This window comes from Urocampus carinirostris, chromosome 13 (assembly GCF_059441175.1).
Source record: "Urocampus carinirostris isolate Australia breed hairy pipefish chromosome 13, RoL_Ucar_1.0, whole genome shotgun sequence".
Classification (NCBI taxonomy): Eukaryota; Metazoa; Chordata; class Actinopteri; order Syngnathiformes; family Syngnathidae; genus Urocampus; species Urocampus carinirostris.
In genome coordinates this window covers 8,425,801-8,442,854 of record NC_142361.1, presented here as the reverse complement: position 1 = coordinate 8,442,854, position 17,054 = coordinate 8,425,801, and the positions used below count along the sequence as shown (strand labels likewise).

The 17,054-nt window shown below is 38.1% G+C and overlaps 2 protein-coding genes across 3 annotated transcripts in view; both read right to left on the bottom strand.

Moving 5' to 3' along the window:
- The window catches only part of LOC148353662 (polyunsaturated fatty acid 5-lipoxygenase-like), a 19,952-nt gene extending 17,795 nt beyond the window's left edge, over window positions 1–2,157 (bottom strand). Inside the window, exon 1 of the mRNA XM_088351623.1 lies at window positions 1,875–2,157. Coding sequence (XP_088207749.1) covers window positions 1,875–2,024 — 150 coding nt within the window. The 5' untranslated portion in view covers window positions 2,025–2,157. The remainder of the gene's footprint in view (window positions 1–1,874) is intronic.
- slc25a16 (solute carrier family 25 member 16) overlaps window positions 1–17,054 on the bottom strand; it is a 19,934-nt gene extending 2,880 nt beyond the window's left edge. The window contains exons 1-10 of one of the 2 annotated variants that reach the window (XM_088351626.1): window positions 16,788–17,054; window positions 16,523–16,654; window positions 15,353–15,445; window positions 15,138–15,271; window positions 14,991–15,054; window positions 12,925–13,046; window positions 12,772–12,838; window positions 10,527–10,689; window positions 10,379–10,447; window positions 8,875–9,071 (exon numbers count right to left, since the gene is read on the bottom strand). In XM_088351626.1, coding sequence (XP_088207752.1) covers window positions 8,915–9,071; window positions 10,379–10,447; window positions 10,527–10,689; window positions 12,772–12,838; window positions 12,925–13,046; window positions 14,991–15,054; window positions 15,138–15,271; window positions 15,353–15,445; window positions 16,523–16,622 — 969 coding nt within the window. In that variant the 5' untranslated portion in view covers window positions 16,623–16,654; window positions 16,788–17,054 and the 3' untranslated portion in view covers window positions 8,875–8,914. Of the gene's footprint in view, window positions 1–5,783; window positions 9,072–10,378; window positions 10,448–10,526; window positions 10,690–12,771; window positions 12,839–12,924; window positions 13,047–14,990; window positions 15,055–15,137; window positions 15,272–15,352; window positions 15,446–16,522; window positions 16,655–16,787 lie in introns of those variants that run through there. The other variant, XM_088351625.1, reaches the window with a different exon arrangement.

The following is a 17,054-nucleotide window of genomic DNA, read 5'->3' as shown; positions in this document are numbered from 1 at the left end:
AGTTAGAGGACATTTTCTTTTTTTTTTTTAATAAAAAGTGCGGATCAGTAAGAAATAAAGTCCCAAACTTCGATCAATTGTTCTTGATAGTACACAACTGTGACAGTATTTTATTGGTTGGCTAAGATCCTTTGTCATACCTGTATCCTAAAGTGAAGTTTTAAACCAAGAGACACAGCCACAAAAACTGATCAGGAGGAACCGAAACCTGGGATATGTGGTCCAGAGGACAAATATAACAGTTTTAAAAAGACGTTTTAATCTGCCAGGAAAGACCAGATATAGAAAGTAAGGAAGAAAGAGGATTTCAGGACATAGGAACAGCTTTCTTTAAAAGTTAATCATTGACATTGTATCCGTTCTGTCTTGGCCACTCGGATGAAGAGAGGATTGGAATGTTGACTCAAGTTAAACGGACATTGTGGAGAAAAAAAATCCTTAATCTATTAAAAAAATATTTGGGAACTAGGCAAAATTACATGAACTATCATACCTATGTTTTTGTTTTGTGTTCAAATCGGAGGTTGAAAAAAAATCGTATTCCTTTTTCACCATGGAAACCCCTCCTAGATCAGCGCCATGTTCTCTTTGCATCTTGCCACCACGCTCTGCCATGTATCCCCGGCCCTCGCTCGACCAAACAACACAGTGTAATCTAATGGTCAAATCTTACAAATTGGGGCTTTAAAAAGAAGTCGGAAAAAAGAATGTGCCATTGTGAAAGTATAAGTGAATAGACACGAAGAACTCATGTTGACCAAGCCGCAAAAAGTAATTGAGAAGATAAAATTACTGTGGCTAAATGCGGTATTTGAACGCCGGTGGGCCATGCATTTCACACCTAGGCCTTCAGCAGAGGTAAGATCTTAAACCCCAGCCAGACAAACCTTAAACTCTTGAATAAAATCAGTCAATGATGCAAAATTGTCAGTCAATGTAACAGCTGCAGACAGAGAAATATAAAAGATGTAAATTTTTTGTACGGACTTGTTGAACTTTCGTTACAAAGGACGGGCTTTACATGTCGCATGACCAGTGGAGCACCCCCCCCCCCCCCCCCCCCTTCTTGCACAATCCGCACTGTAGGACCCAGAGACCCAAATCACCTCTCCTGCATCCATGTCCTCACAACTAAAATATGAAATTTCCGGTTTGCTCTGGGCTCAGTCCTGCAACTCACGTTAATTTATGGGGCCTCAGAGTTGTCCCATTTTTCTTAATGATTTCCAGTCGAGAAAAGTAATTTGACAGTAAATATCCGAATAATTCAATTTATTTTCCTCCTTCAGCCATTGTGCGTTGACAATAAAATGGTTAAATCAATACAACAATACACTAGCTTCTGCAGCTCGTCCTTAAGTTTAGCCATAGTTGACGCAATCACTTTGGTGCATTACTGCCCCCCAGCCAATCATTGTTTGTGAAATTGCTGACGTTTCTGTAGGCCTTGGCGTTGCCAACTCGAAATTTGATTGGCGAAAACTGAAGCTTTATCGACCCTTTTTTATTCCACGGGGCCTGCATAACTGATTGTGAAGGCCTCCAGATAGATCTCTGAATCTGGCAACAAATAACGAGTGAAATTGATTGGTTAAATACTTGAATTTGAAAGCACCCATCTGAAAACAGCACAACCAGGGGTAAAGCAATGAAATGATGCTGATAGACCGTTCATAGAAAAAATGTAATTAACATCACATGATTCAGATATTTTATAAGCCAGCAAAGAAGGCCTTGCAGGCCCTGATGGCCAACCGCTGCATAAATGTAAACAATTATACTTATTCAATGCCAATCTCAGCTAGGTTATGTAACCGTGCAGTGCATTTTCAAGCTATTGACTATAATCGTGTCTTTCTTTCAGACTCACTCACCGCCCCCCTCTCAAAATCATTGTAGAACGGCTTGTCCAGCAGCGTCCTCTCACTGCAACTGTCGGAGCCCACCAACGTGACGTAGATGTAGTCATCGGTGCCCGCAAACCACTGGCTCCCAGTAGCGATGGTCACGGTGTATGACGGCATTGAGGGACAAAGACAATAAAACGCTCTCCGAGATGAAAACCAATTCAACTGCCATTCACTTCAGCCTTGCGTTAGTACACTTCTCACTTTTTGGGATGTCCTCACTTCTCTTACACAAACGCCACAAGAATGTGTAACTACTGCCGAGTGGGCGGTATGCTACGGGAACAACAGAGGCGCTCCCAGCTTCATCGAACCTGGCGTTTCCTTTTCCAAAACCAAAACAGGAAAATGGGTGTGTTTAATTGGAGCCTGGTATGAGGCATCGCATTTGTAATTCAAATTTGTACCTGACAATGGACAATGCCTGATAGTATGCATCATGCAAATATCAAAGTACAGTACTTACTACTACGGTAATAACAGGGTTCGTACATCTTTTTCAAGGACAAATTCAAGCAGATTTTTAAGGCCTTTTAAAGCTAATTTTCCAATTTTTTTAGTACCATTAAAAAGTCCGGTGTGAATCATCCATTTGCTGAGTCGCAAAAATAACTGCAATTTACATATGCGGTTTTTCATCTTGCATGAGCATTCATCAAGACACAAGATTTTTAGAGCTTAAGCCGCAAATAAAGTTGTTTTTGAGACAAATCTCTCCCCATAAAGGTGTTAGGTAAACATGGCAGTTGCCTGAAATTCTTCCCATTACAATTTACCACTGGGAAACACTACCTTGATTTTTTTTTTGTTAATTGTTGGTGAGCAACACTATTATTACCCCTTAATTTTTTGCACAGCACAGTTTCCAGTGTTTTGCAGGGATGTGTTAAACATTTAGCGTTTTTAAAAATGTAGTTTATTCTTTTATATTGTTATTTGTTGTTGCAATGAAAAGTCAAGTCAAGTTGATTTGTATAGCCCTAAATCAAAGGGTTAAACAGACCAGATTATTGCAAACCACAAACTAATATTACACCATCCCCTGATCCCAGACCTACATGAGGGAAAGGAAAACCTCAACATGAGGAATATGAAGAAACCTTGAGAAAGAACCGCACGAGTAATCCTTCTTCCAGGACGACCAGGCTGCAATGGATGTTGTAGTAACAATTAATACACAGATATCATCAACAGGATTACATGGTAAATGGTCTCCATTTATATAGCGCTTTTCAAGTCAATGAAGACCTGCCAAAGCGCTTTACAATGTGCTTCACACTTACCCATTCACACACACACTCACACACCAATAGCTGCCATGCAAGGCGCCGACCTGCTTATTGGGGGCATTAGGGTTTCAGCGTCTTGCCCAAGGACACTTCGACATATAACACTAACTTTATTTTTAGAATATTGTGTAATGGAAGGTATTTTAGAACTCGGCAATGCTATCCAGTACTGAATTAGTATTATAGTTACATTTTTGCTTTTTTGATTGGACTCTTGGTTTTTGTTCTGATGTGGTTATAATAAAATAAACATGTTTTTGTGTTGCGTTTGCAATCTAGTTAAAAAAAAAGAAACATTTTAGTGCCTAAAGCACATTCGCCTAACATGTAAAAGGTCCAAAGACATTTGTTATGCAGGGATTCCAATTTAAAGTTCCTTAATATAAAAACATTTAAATAAGTTAAACGTTAATGGTAGAGTGAAAAATCAAATGTTATTATGATTTAGTAAATGATAGTTTTTCCCCCCAAAAGTTTTTTTTGTGCCGAATATTACATTATGAGTAATATACTGAACAAAGGAAACCACAAAACCTGTCATTTTTCCTTCTTTTTTGGGTTGTTTTTTTCCGAGCTTTAAATTTTTCTTGCTTTTTCTTCTTTATTTTCCCTGCTTGCTTTTTCTTCTCTTTTTTCTTTTTCATTTTATTTAATTTGTTTTTTCCTAGCTTTTTACTTTTCTTTATTATTTTTCCATCTTTTTTCTCCCTTTTTCCTTTTTTTTTTAATGCTTTTACCCCCTATTTTTTGTTGCTTTTTCTCCAGCGTTTTTATTTTTCCATTTATTTCTATTTTTATATATTCAACGGGCCAATTACCGGTAAATGTTTTTAGGACTGGGTTATGTAAATTCAGATGCAGTACTCTCCTTTCCCTCTTTCTTGAACACTAGCCACCCCCTGCCGTCTGATTGAATAAGTGACCAGAGCGGAGCCACTTAAGTGTCCTTGGGCAAGACACTGAATCCCTAATGTGCCCAAAAAGCAGCTCGGCGCTTGCATGGCTGCATGGCCGCTATTTGTGTGTGAGTGTGTATGTGAATGGGTAAGAGAGGAAGCACATTGTAAAGCGCTTTGGGAGGTCTTCATTGACTTGAAAAGCGCTATATAAGTGCAGACCATTTACTTAAGCAGGAAAAATAACAGAGTGGCAAGTCGATTAACTTGTCCCCATCATGCTTGTGAATCAATGCCGCTGATAATATTGAGATTTTAAAAAGTCAGTGGTAGAAAAGCGTGTTTGTGATTAAGAGATAATGCAAAAATTGTCGTTAACTTGTTAGAGAAGCACTTTCACTGGAAACTGAAATTAGCTTTTATCATAACATAAGTTCATCAATCAAGTGTGTGATTGAGAGCTTAAAAAGCAGAAAGCTAAATGATTAGCTGTTATTATAACATTAGTTTGTCAATCTGGCTCTAAAACAGAAGTGCCCATACTTTTCAATTCGCAAGTGCCGTTGAAATTTCGATGCATTAAGTCACAGGTGTCAAACAGGCGGCCCGCGGGCCAGATCAGGCCCGCTAAGGGATTGAATCCGGCCCGCGAGACAACACTCAGAGAAGCGCAAGAGAAAATCGAGCTGCAGGTTGAAATATGTCCACTTGATGTTGCCAGAGCCAGGTGCCTCTCACAAAGACACTGTACATGAATTTATTTCTCTCTCTCTCTTTTCCACCCCTTTTCTCCCACTCTGTCTCTGTGTCTCTCTTTTTCTCTTCCTTTGTTGCTCTTTGTCTCTTTCTCTCTCTGTGTCTTTTTAACTTTTTTTGCTCTAACTTCCTTTTTTCCTTTTCTCTCTTTTCTCTTCCTACCCTTTGCCCTTTCTTTTCTCTCCTGTCTTTCTATTTCTCTTTGGATTTCTTTCTTCATCTCCCTTTCTTCCCCCCTCTCTCACGACTTCTCTTTTTATCTCTTTTCTTTTTCCCTCGCTCTCTTTTTTTGTCCTGCCCTCTCTCCTTTTCCCTCCCTCTTTCTCTTATTTCTTTCTTTATCTTTATTTCTTTTTCTTTCTCTGTAATCTACTACTGCAGCCCCGACAGAATGTTTGTTTTATCGTGTGGCCCCCGAGTTAAAATGAGTTTGACACCCCTGCATTAAGTCATGTTGGTTGTATTTAAATTTTTGTTTGTTTTTAAATCAAGGAGCCATTTAAGCTTTTATGTACCTGAATACGAGTTGCTGCTAAGCCTTATTTTTTTCCTACACTTAGTTTTCGGTTTAAGTGAAAGATTAGTCATGTTTTTTTGAAATTATAATTTATTTACTGTAAAAGAGAGCTACTTAGGTTTTACCTGAATTTATAACAAATATTCTTTTTGCATTATTCAAAATTTATTTAGCCAATTTTTAGGTTTTGCAGCGAATGAATATCGGCTCTAAATATTCATTATCGGCCTCCTCTCAATGCTAAAGTCAGCCCTAAAAATTGATCGATCATTCCAAAGAAAATTCCTTTAATTAAATCAATTTTACTTCAGGTAGGCAATCAAATATTATCATAAATGATTATTGGATACATTTCTAAATACTTTCGCACTGAAATATGTTAGGAAAATGTATATAAAACATGATAAAATCATCAAGATTGACATGTATGACCTTTATTTACATACATTGTTGGATCTCTAACTGTAAACCACATATCGGTAAGCAGTTGCCACGTAGTGGCTGCATGTAGCTGAATAAATAAACAGCAGAAAAAGGTAAACAAAGTGCAATTTTCCCCTCATTTCAGACATTAAGCTAATCTGGAAATATCAGATTCACATTCTCACAGATTCAAAATATAGATATTGCGGAAAAAAAACATTGCATGTATGAATACTTTAAATACAGTACAATGTAATATGAAAAATCTCAGAACTGAAATTGATTAGGTTATAAGATGAGCACACACATTTTTGGGTGAGTGACAATTTAAGATAATGATCAAGTCGAAGTTTGGGAAAAGGCAATTAAAAATAAAATATTTCACAGGCTAGTCAGTGCCAAAAAAATAAAAAATATAAGACTGCATACAAGCCAAAACAAACAGGCCACTCACACCACATACATATTTCTAAAGCCCTGAATTCCAAATAATGCAAACATTATTCAACCTTGTATCAAAGACAAAAAAATACAAAGAAATGTATGGATTTCATGTTACTTGAATGGTAAATAGTATTGATCCTTTGCTTGTTTCCAGCTCCCTGTTGTCTACATGTAAGATTTGATAGCGACAGTGGTACCCCGACTCAAGAGTCTTTTAAGGTATTGCTTGAACATTTTAGTCCTGCGTCATAGGCAAAAAAAATGAGGTTCCCAATGCTAGAATGCATAGATCATTAATCCAAAATGATAGAAGTGGTTTACCGTCACTCAGTTTGGCTGCGCGTTATACGCGAGGTGTTACCGTATTTGTGCAATGATCGATCAACTGGAAAATAACAACAAATCAAAAAAATCTGGAATGCAATGGGAATTGAACCTGGGTAACGGCGAGGAGAGCAACAGATCCTGAACCACCAGAGATATACATGACAGACAAAAAAGCATTGGGTTTTAATTCATCAGCATGCTATTTTTAGTCACGGTAGCAGAGATAAATGTTGGCAAAAATAACCCAGAAAATAATACTGTAAGAAACAAAAACAAAAAAGCACGACAAGGGAAACTACTCTTTGGTGTACCTGAAGATAAGTCTTACGGACATTAAATATATACAGTGTAAACTTTGTTAGGATTGTGTTCATCATTTACTTTGTCACTATACAATTTTGTTCGTGGCCGCACGAATTCAATGTTTGTCACATGCATAGAACAGAAGAATATAATTGTCATTGCAACATTTGAAATGCACAACTGGATTAACATTGGTCTCTGGTACTATGACTAAATATAGTGTGATGAGGAGATGAAATCTAATGCCTTTTTGTATGCCTTGTTCATGTGTATCAGTGGTGGTCCAGTGGTTAGGGCTCCGCAGCGTCGCAGGCTCGATTCCCCATTGTATCCAACAGCAAAGTTTTGAGCTGAGTTACTATTATTTGTGAGGCAAATGTGCCTAGGCCTTTAAAAAGTTTTGTTCTTTGATTGGAATACATTGTAGATTATTAATTGTATAATAATATTTTTAAAAACCGTTTATTAATTTTACTTCTCAGGTTTCACCAATAACTGGTTCATTCTGGAACCTAAGCCAGCAATAAACAAATGATCAGTGAGCATTATGTTTTAACACCTCCTGGTGGTCGAGACGATTAAACAATAATTCAGGGTGGAGAAACATGCTTTTTTTGTATGCTGTCAAAGTCGAATACGGTCATTGTGTATCCATGTATATATGTACAGTGGAACCTCGGTTTTCGAACGCCTCTCAGTTCGGACAAATTGGTATTCGACCAAAAATTTCGAGAAATTCTTGCTTCGCTATTCGGTCAAAAAAAATCGGAGTTCGAACGCCGGTACGCTAGGGTGCGATGCTGAGCGGCGTACGGGTGTTTTAGCCTCTAATTATGCCTCCGAAGAAGGTAGGTGCAAGCAGGACAGGTGAAAAAAAAAAACAAGTTGTTCGTCCAACTATTGCCTTTAAGAAAGACATAATAGCTAAATATGAAAGAGGTGTACGAATTTCCGATCTTGCTAGTAAATACAGCATGGCTAAATCTACTATCAGTACGATTGTAAAGAATAAGGAGGCTGTGAAATCGAGTGATGCGGCTAAGGAAGTTAGCGCTATAAGCAAGCAACTGCCGCATGTTTTGGAAGAGGTTGAAAAACTTTTGATGATTTTTCTCTCCCCACCGTCCACCACAAAGGTAAGAAATCCTATTCATAATCTCATCTCATCTCATTAGCCGTACCGCTTATCCTCATTAGGGTCGCGGGGGGGCTGGAGCCCATCCCAGTCATCTTCGGGCAGTGGGCAGGGGACACCCTGAACTGGTTGCCAGCCAATCGCAGGGCACACAGGGACAGACAACTCATTCGCTCATTCACACATAATCCTTTTTTTATTTTCACATGTTCATGTTAGCGTAATCTTTTGTAAGGAAGATTACGCTAACGCGAACGTACGATTAGCCTGGGTTAGCTTCATGTTTACGTTCATGATAAACATTCAGGGTGTTGGAACGGATTAAAACGATTTTAAATTACTTTTAATGGGAAAAACGATTTTCGGTAATCGACCAAATCGGTTTTCGAACAGGGTTCTGGAACGGATTATGGTCGAGAACCTAGGTTCCACTGTATATACGGTACCATATCCTAGTGTGAGGTGGCTAGAGTCAAGAACAAACTCACATTCTTGACTCTTTCTTGAAGATCGATACAGAGGATGGGATTCCAAACCACCTCGTTCAACGCAACCGATGTGTCGCAACACGTCGTTGGGAGTAATTAGGTGGCCAAACCCCCCAATTTCAACCACTAATGTTGTAAGTCTTAGGTATGACTCGGGCCAGGCTCAAGCAAGCTATCTCATAGTTTAGTGGCGAGCGCCCTACCCCCAAAGCCAGCAAGCCGTTTTTTTTTCTTAATACATAAATCAAAATGCCTGGAGTGTACAAGTCAGGGCACCACAGTAGTACAATCATGTAGACAAAAAAGGCAGTTATATCTGCTCTCCTTCCCCCATTCTGCATCGAATACAGCAGTTTTGCAGCATTCAGGTTTGAGGAATTAAGACATACCCAGATTGCATCCGTACAAATAGGACATGTTGCTTGGCCTCTAGTTGAGGTGCAGAAGTTGCTTCATGAATTCGTAGGTGGTGAAGGCCACCGCCTGAGAGGGCACGCAGCGGATGTAATTGAGGGAGAGGCCTCGGTACAGGCCGTTCCTGACACCATACTCCTTGTAGACGTACGACAGAGTCTTGCTGAGGGACCTTTTGGAGAAGAGCAAGAGATTAAATGATACGCAAACATTCGATGGAATGTCACATAAATCAGTGGTCAGCAACCACTGGGCCACAGACTGGTAACGGGCTGTGGGTCATTTGGTACTGCGCCGCACAAAGAAAATTACTTTGTTTTGGCCATTTTTGTTTGAAACTGAACCCACAACAGTAACAAGGAATGTTAAGTGGAGGTTCCCCCAACACGAATCAGTAACCCAACCAGCTACCAAGAACTGGTAACCATACAGACTTTTATAAGCTTTTAGATCTGGTGTATGGGAATATTTCATTCACAATATAGTGGTTTGGGTTAAATGTTACGATAGCAACCGGTGTATTGAACATCCGCCTCACGGTTCAGAGGTCCCGGGTTCAATTCCAGCTACCTCCCAATATGAAGTTTGTATGTTCTCCATGTGCTCAAAAGAAAGCTTGGCTGGGATGGGATTCAGCACTCCCACTACCCTCGTGCAATAGCAATTAGGACAAGCATGTCTAAAGTCCAGCCCGGGGGCCAGTTACGGCCCGTGATTACATTTTTAATGGCTCATAGGCTCTATCATAAAAAAATATTTGCCCCCTAGTAATGTTGACCGCAGTATAACAAATATGTACAAAAAAAAATAGAGGAATTTATTAAAAGCTGTTCAAAGAAGGTCAGGGCCTTACACACTCTGACCAACTCTTACCAAATCTGGCCCTCTATCTGAAAAGTTTGGACACCCCTGGCTTAGGAAAATAAATTATTAACTTTGTTTTGGTGCAATGCTACACTGACATTAAAATGTTGCACATTATCAAACAGTAGATTTACTTTGATTCTTATCATCATTCGAGTCATAATCCTTTTTTATCATTATTTTAGAGGAAAAAAAACATGTTTAATGCTGCCCTTGAGCTGTGAACTTCAACCTGAAATGATATGTTCAAAATTGCTGTTATAGACTTTTTGGACTATTTTACAGGCTTGAGACGTCTTTGCTGTCATGCACTTTCCGGAAAAATTTCAACATGTTACCTATTCTCTTTTATTGACGTTTACTATGTTTCTGTACTGTTACCCAATGCTAAATCTATTCCAACCTGGTCATTCTCAAAGGTGGATTACCACTTGTGAGGCCCCTTCTCAAGGTTTCTTTTTTTCTCACGCTCAGGTTTTGAATTTTTCCTTGCCCGCATGTTGCTTTAAGATCAGTAATTGTAATTGTAATCCTGTGCAATCCTTTGACACATTTTTTGTGATTAAGGGCAATACAAATAAATGTGACTTTTTAAACACAATTAATGGTACTTACACACACTTGTGTGCGTCTGGAAGTACGGATCCTAGCTGCATTCGTCGTCGTGCCACATCTAATGGATAGCTGTTGGGAAAAAAAAAAACAAAGAACTATTAAGAGGCTGGGAAACCATATCAAGCGGACGTCGACTGCACCTCCTTACGAGATCGTCTGAGCGATTGCACCTGCAACGCCTCCACACAGCAGGTTAACTTTGGTTTTTAGAACCAGGACATCGGGGTTGTCAGAAGACGGCCGTCCCAATTTCTCTGGAAAATGTTTCAAGCCGAGGCTTTTCAGGGTCCCAAAGGTGAAGAAAGAAAAACCTGACAAAAGTAGACAAATGAATAAAGGCTGGCCCCATTGAGTTCAAAAATTTGGCCATGGAGCAGGCTTTGGAGCCCTGGTTTTTATCATTTATAAATAAATATACATGCAGATGTCGACATGTTACATTACTTGTCACCAATGTTCCCCTCTAATTTTCCACAGGTCTGAGCGTTCACACAAAGTCGGTGAGCAACGCTTGAAACAACAGTGAGCAACAGCAATCCCAAGTGTGGCAACTAAGTCCTTATCAAACATGTCCAAAACTTGACATCACATTACATTTTGCTGAGTTTCCAGCAATGCAAAATTATTTTTCCCTTTTGAATGAATTGACTCATGTACTATTGCAAAGGTTGTACGGCCTACAAACGTCGTTTGTTCTTACAATTCTTTCACAAGATATCCATTTCTTTTAATTTACCGATATATTTTGTCGCATAATATTAACATTTTGGGGGGCTTATTAAGTCGGTTGTAAAATACAGAACTGTACTTAATCAAAATTAATTGGAAATTATTTGGATGCAACACAAACTTTTTCTTCTTTTTTCCGTGTTTTTTTTCTACTTATTAAAAATTCCTTTAAAAAAAAATCTCATTGTGTTTATTTTTTCCGAGCTGTTACTTTTTCTTTTTGTTCTCTATTTACTTTTTTTCCTAAATTTCTTTTTCTTTTTTTTCCTGGCTTTTTTCTAAATTTTTCCTTTTTTTTCTCAGTTTTTCACTACTTTTTCATTTTGGTATTTTTTTTCTATTCCCCCTTCCTTTAAGTCATTTTGTGCATAATTTCACATAATATTTGGTAATGTTAGGATTAAAGAAGCAAAAACAACCTGAAGAGCTGTTTAGGGCCCGAAAGAGCTGGTTCTTTTTAGTGAGTTGAGCCGAAGAAGCCGGTTCTCGACAAACTCTAATAACTTAACTTCGTTCTACTTCGACTCAACTTCAAAATACCGCATTTAGGACACAATGTCAGGGGAACCCGTGTATTTTTACCTTTATGCACTGTAACTTTGACTTATTAATAATTTTGAGCCCTCATTTTTGTGCGCTGAGAATGTGCGAGCAGTGCGCAATTGCGCACGCGCGCAGCTTAGAAGGAACACTGCTTGTCACAGCAATTTGGTTTTGAAATGCTCACAATTAAAGCAGGACTAAATTAAGTTTCTATTTTAAGCACTAAATTTGGTATTTAGTTTTGTAGTATTACTGTATTTGTCTAATGTATTTGCAGTATTTCTGTAGTAGGTATTTTGTAGTATTTCTGTTGCAGTATTTCTGTATTATAGTATTACTGTAGTAGTATTTCTGTAGTATTACCGTAGATGTGTTTTGTTGCATTTATGTAGTAGTATTTTTATATTTCTTTTGCAGTATTTCTGCATATTAGTATCACGCTAGTTGTATTTTTTATTTCTTTGTTGTATTTCTTATTGTATTTAGCAATAGTATATGAGTATTTCTGTATGATAGTATTACCTCAGTAGTATTTTTGTAGTACTTCTATTATAGTTCTGTAGATATTAGGTTGTTTTTCTTTAGTATTTCTGTTGTGGCGTTTATGTTGTATTATTTCTGTAGCAGTATTTTTCTAGTATTTGTGTTTTTTCCCCTTTCAGAATAAAATCAAAATTATGCCTTTTTTAAAGTATTTTGTAGTAATATTTTTGTAGTGGACACATAAACCATGGGGACAATGCCACCACACAAAAGACATTTATCGTTGGTACTTTATTTACTGATATTGTCACGATATTTTTACAAGTTTCATTCTGCAGGCCGAATTAAAAATGTGGCCCACGGGCTTTATTTTGCCCATCTTAGAGTAGGCAGATGGAATGGTATTTTACAACGGAAATTGTTTGGATGATTTTCACCTTTAAATAATTTTCCTTCTACACACGCTTATTTGAAACAATTGAAACAATACCAATGTTAACACTTTCAGCTCGTTCGGTACTAAACTTTCATACTTTTTGAAAGCTTGCACTTTTAGAATTCACACAATTTCTCAATATTGAAAGCATTTCTGTAAATCTTTTTTTTTTGTCATATTCAAATAAATACATTGACCTTACCTGCATAAGGGGCCATTCCAATAAGAGTTGGGGTGAGACCCCGGTAGAAACCCCAGAATCCCCCTTCCTGTGCCCAAATACACAAAACAGACATTTTAATAAAGGGTGAAAAAAACATTGCATCTCACACATAATTGTACTCCAGCAACTCACATTTAAATAGATCATATGGAAGGCATTGGCGATTCCAGTGTAGCGATGATCCCCGGTTACTTGGAAGGCCAGTCTGGCTCGAACCATGTCCAATGGATAGGTGCATATGACTGCAGTCATACCTGACATCACACCGGTAAGGCATTTGTTTATGTTTGTACAGCAGTATTTCTTTAAGCGAGGCTGTTTGAGAAGTAAATCATACTTGCTCTCACATATAACGTCATCTCACAAATGCACAACTATACTCTCATACAGACAGTCATACCACTGCACACACACCATTTTATTTTTTTAAAATACTATACAGTACTCATTCACACTACTATACTCTCATACACACATACTACTATACTATCATACACACATTACTATACTCTCACACGAACCATTATACTCTTACGCGCACAGTACCACACTCATTCACATGTAATGTACTACATTTACACACACTACTATGCTCTCATAAAAACACTACTATGCTCTCATAAAAACACTACTATCCTGTCATACACGTACATCTATATTCTCACACATACTACTATATTCTCACACATACTACTATATTCTCACACATACTACTATATTCTCACACATACTACTATATTCTCACACATACTACTATATTCTCACACATACTACTATATTCTCACACATACTACTATATTCTCACACATACTACTATATTCTCACACATACTACTATATTCTCACACATACTACTATATTCTCACACATACTACTATATTCTCACACATACTACTAAATCCTCACAGATACTACTATACTGGTAGCAACTCCAGTTTGAAGTTAAACTGTACAACAAATGCAAAGATCTGTGTGCATCGCCTTGGTTATCCGAAAGTACCTAATATAAAACACTGAGGGGTGAGGTGATCATTACATTAGGTGTGAAGACCCCCTATATTAATAGTAGTTTTAACGGTGTGTGAGAAAGATCAGAAGTCAATGTGAGAGTATAATAGCGTTTGAGAGTCTATAGCGGTGATTGTGGGGGGAGGGTTTATTAGTGAGTGTATGAGAGTAAAATTAGTATGTGTGTGAAAGCATATTAGATGGTTTATAAGAGTATAGTAGTGTATGAGAGTATAATACTATGTGTGAAAGAGAATAGCAGTTTGTTTAAGAGTATAGTCATGTTTGTGCATGGGTATAACTGCGACCTGTATGGGAGTATAATTGTGCATGTGTGAGAGTATGATGTTATATGTTAAAGCTGCATGTTTGATTTACTCAAACGGCCTCTCATATTTCTCAACTGTATTCTGTGGCACACACTAGTGTGCAATTAGGCCATTTCTGATATGCCACAAAAATTTTCAAATTAGATTTTGAAAATTATTTTCTTGTTTGAAAAAAAAAAAGTTCAGGTAACATTGTAAAAAATTGTATTCTACTTTGGATATGCCAACAAAATCCTATTTCAGAATAAAAAGAAATTTAAAATCTGTTTAGAGTAGCGTTTACTGGCTGCATTAAGTGGTTCCGAGACACTAACAAACCACTCTGCAAAGGTGCTGTTACTACACAAGTCCAGCAGATGGAACTAATGCACCATAAATAACCAAAGAAAACTGTTTAGAGCAGTGTTTAAGAACAAGTCACGCCATTTAGATGGACTAAAATTATCACATTTAGGTTCTAACAACATTGTCAATACAAAAACGAGCACTGCTTATTTGTAGGGGGTTTTCCGACCAGATGTTGTAGTTTGGACAGAAAATGCCAATATCTGATTTGCTATAAACTAAGGAAAATTTATAGTATTTGGTAGAACTGCTACTGCAAAATAATTTCTCTTCTTTTAAGTACATATTATATACAGTCTGCCTCAAGATTTTCAATTGAAAGTGTGCTTTGGGTCTTAAAAGGTTGAGAAAGACTGTAATAGAGTAAACAGTAGAAACATGCTCAGGGTACATTCAAGTAGAAAAACAAGATGGAGCTTATTAGCAATTCTACTGTTGAATTCAAGCTGATAATTTAACTGGTTATGCAGAGACAGCATAGTTTACAGCTTGTTTAAAAATGTTTTTTTCCCCTCACCTGCCATGGATCCAGCCATGAGGCGGTGAATATGCCCAGAGATCCCAAGTTGTTTACTAAGCATCTGGTGAGAAAATGCACATGCATGTGGTGTCACCAAATGTCATTAAAACTCAAAGTAATGACACTGAAAAAGAACCACTGTACCTTTTTATAATTGTCAAAGGCCATGAACTGGATTGCACCATAGGGAAATATCCTCACCATCATCGCCCCATTCCCTTTATACAAACCACGGTAGCCCTCTTTTTTTGGCACAGCTTTTAGAGTTGAGAAAACGCCTGCACAGACCGATGCATAGTTGAGTTTTGATTCCAGTGATGATAAAAATCGAATGAACTTATACTGTAGAGACATTCTACCAAGGTGTTTGTAGTGAGGATTCTGAGCCTGAAGCAGGATCTTTACTCTGTCTAGAGGAGCAATTGTTGTCTTGGCACAGCATCCTGCGACGCCTGAGAGGGAAAAAAAGCAGCACGGCATTAACAAAGTTTTCAAAGGAAAATACATTTTGGAAATAAGACAATAATGGCCTTTGGCTTGAATTCAAGTAGTTGGGGGTCCACTCACTCTAATACAGCCCTTTAGGCCAGGGATTGACCAACATGAAGAAATATGAAGACAGGGCAGCCAACTATCCTAATTATACGACAACCTTTCTCATTTGGGCTGCTGAGTAGGGCTACAATCAGCATACACCTCTTTAAAAGAGGAAAACATTGAAGGGAAAACATACTTTTTTCTAATGAGACAATGTAATAATAATAATAATAATTTCCTTGTATTGTCATTCTGTGTAACAATGTACACAGAACGAAATGTCGATTGCACCTGACCCGTTGTAGCGAGCCGATGCAGCCGCAGCCAACATAGGGCGCCGCCGACCACTTTTTAAGTCTTAGGAATGACTCGGCCGGGGCGCGAACCACCGACCTCCCAGTCTCAAAGCGGGCGCCTTACCATCTAGGCTACTGTGTATTACTTAGTGCGATGTATTAGAAAAAACCCTTCATTAAAAAATGAACAATATTAAATTTGAATAATAAGCCAAAATACATGATCATATAAACATTTATTTTTTTCAAACCCGTAGTTCAAGAATATTGTATTTATTTTACATAACAGGAGGCCCACTTAGAGGGAGCTGACATGATAGTAATCAATTTTGCCGTCTTTGTCGTCATCTTCTTTATCTTTTTCTGATATTTCCTTGCATTTTCCCTCTTCCTCTCTTGTTCCATTTTATGTACACCCCCTTACCCCTTGTCCTTTCTATTTGCCCTTTCTGTTTTGTTTTTCTTATTCTTTATTTTCTTCTTCTTTATTAATCGTTTCTTCTATTTATGCCTTTTTCATTCTTCGTCAAAGGATGGGCAAAAATGAGAAAAACTTGGTGCAGTTGGTCACTTTGAGTGCCCGTACTTTGTATTTTTCCTTGTGCCTTTTTGCACTCGTTTACAGTCGTAATCCAGCGAAATCAGGTCGTCAAATATTCCACACTGTCCCTTTAAAACAAAAGTTTGAGATCCTACCTCCAGCTACAAAGGACCGGAGCCATTTGTAGTCTTGTTTGGCTGGAGGGCTGCTTAAATCTGGAGGTGTGGAGACAGTGGCAGCAGCCTCCGATGTCATCCTGGAAGCTCACAAATCCAGCGTACACACGGCTGCCAAGCATAATTGACATGTTAATTTATCACACGTGCATTTTGGGGAGTCATTTGCCTGTGAACCAGGGTATTTCTAAAACGTTGTTCCAATATTTGTTATACACACAAGAAGGCAGTGCAATGTACTTACAACACGACATTGTGGACAGGCTGTTGTCTCGACAACGTGGAAGGTCGATAGTCTTAAGAAAATTATTTTTGCGTCGTCTTCGCTTTCACCTCGACACAACGCTCGCTTACAAAAGTTAAACCGTGTCAAATTTAAGTGTCACCAAAAACACACCATTTTCCCATAAAACCTATTAATAATAAGTTTCTAGAGACAATTGTCAAATTCACGTAAGTGACCAAGGTGAGCCATAGCGAGGTGAGCGCCCTTCGTTCTTGCCTCATCAGC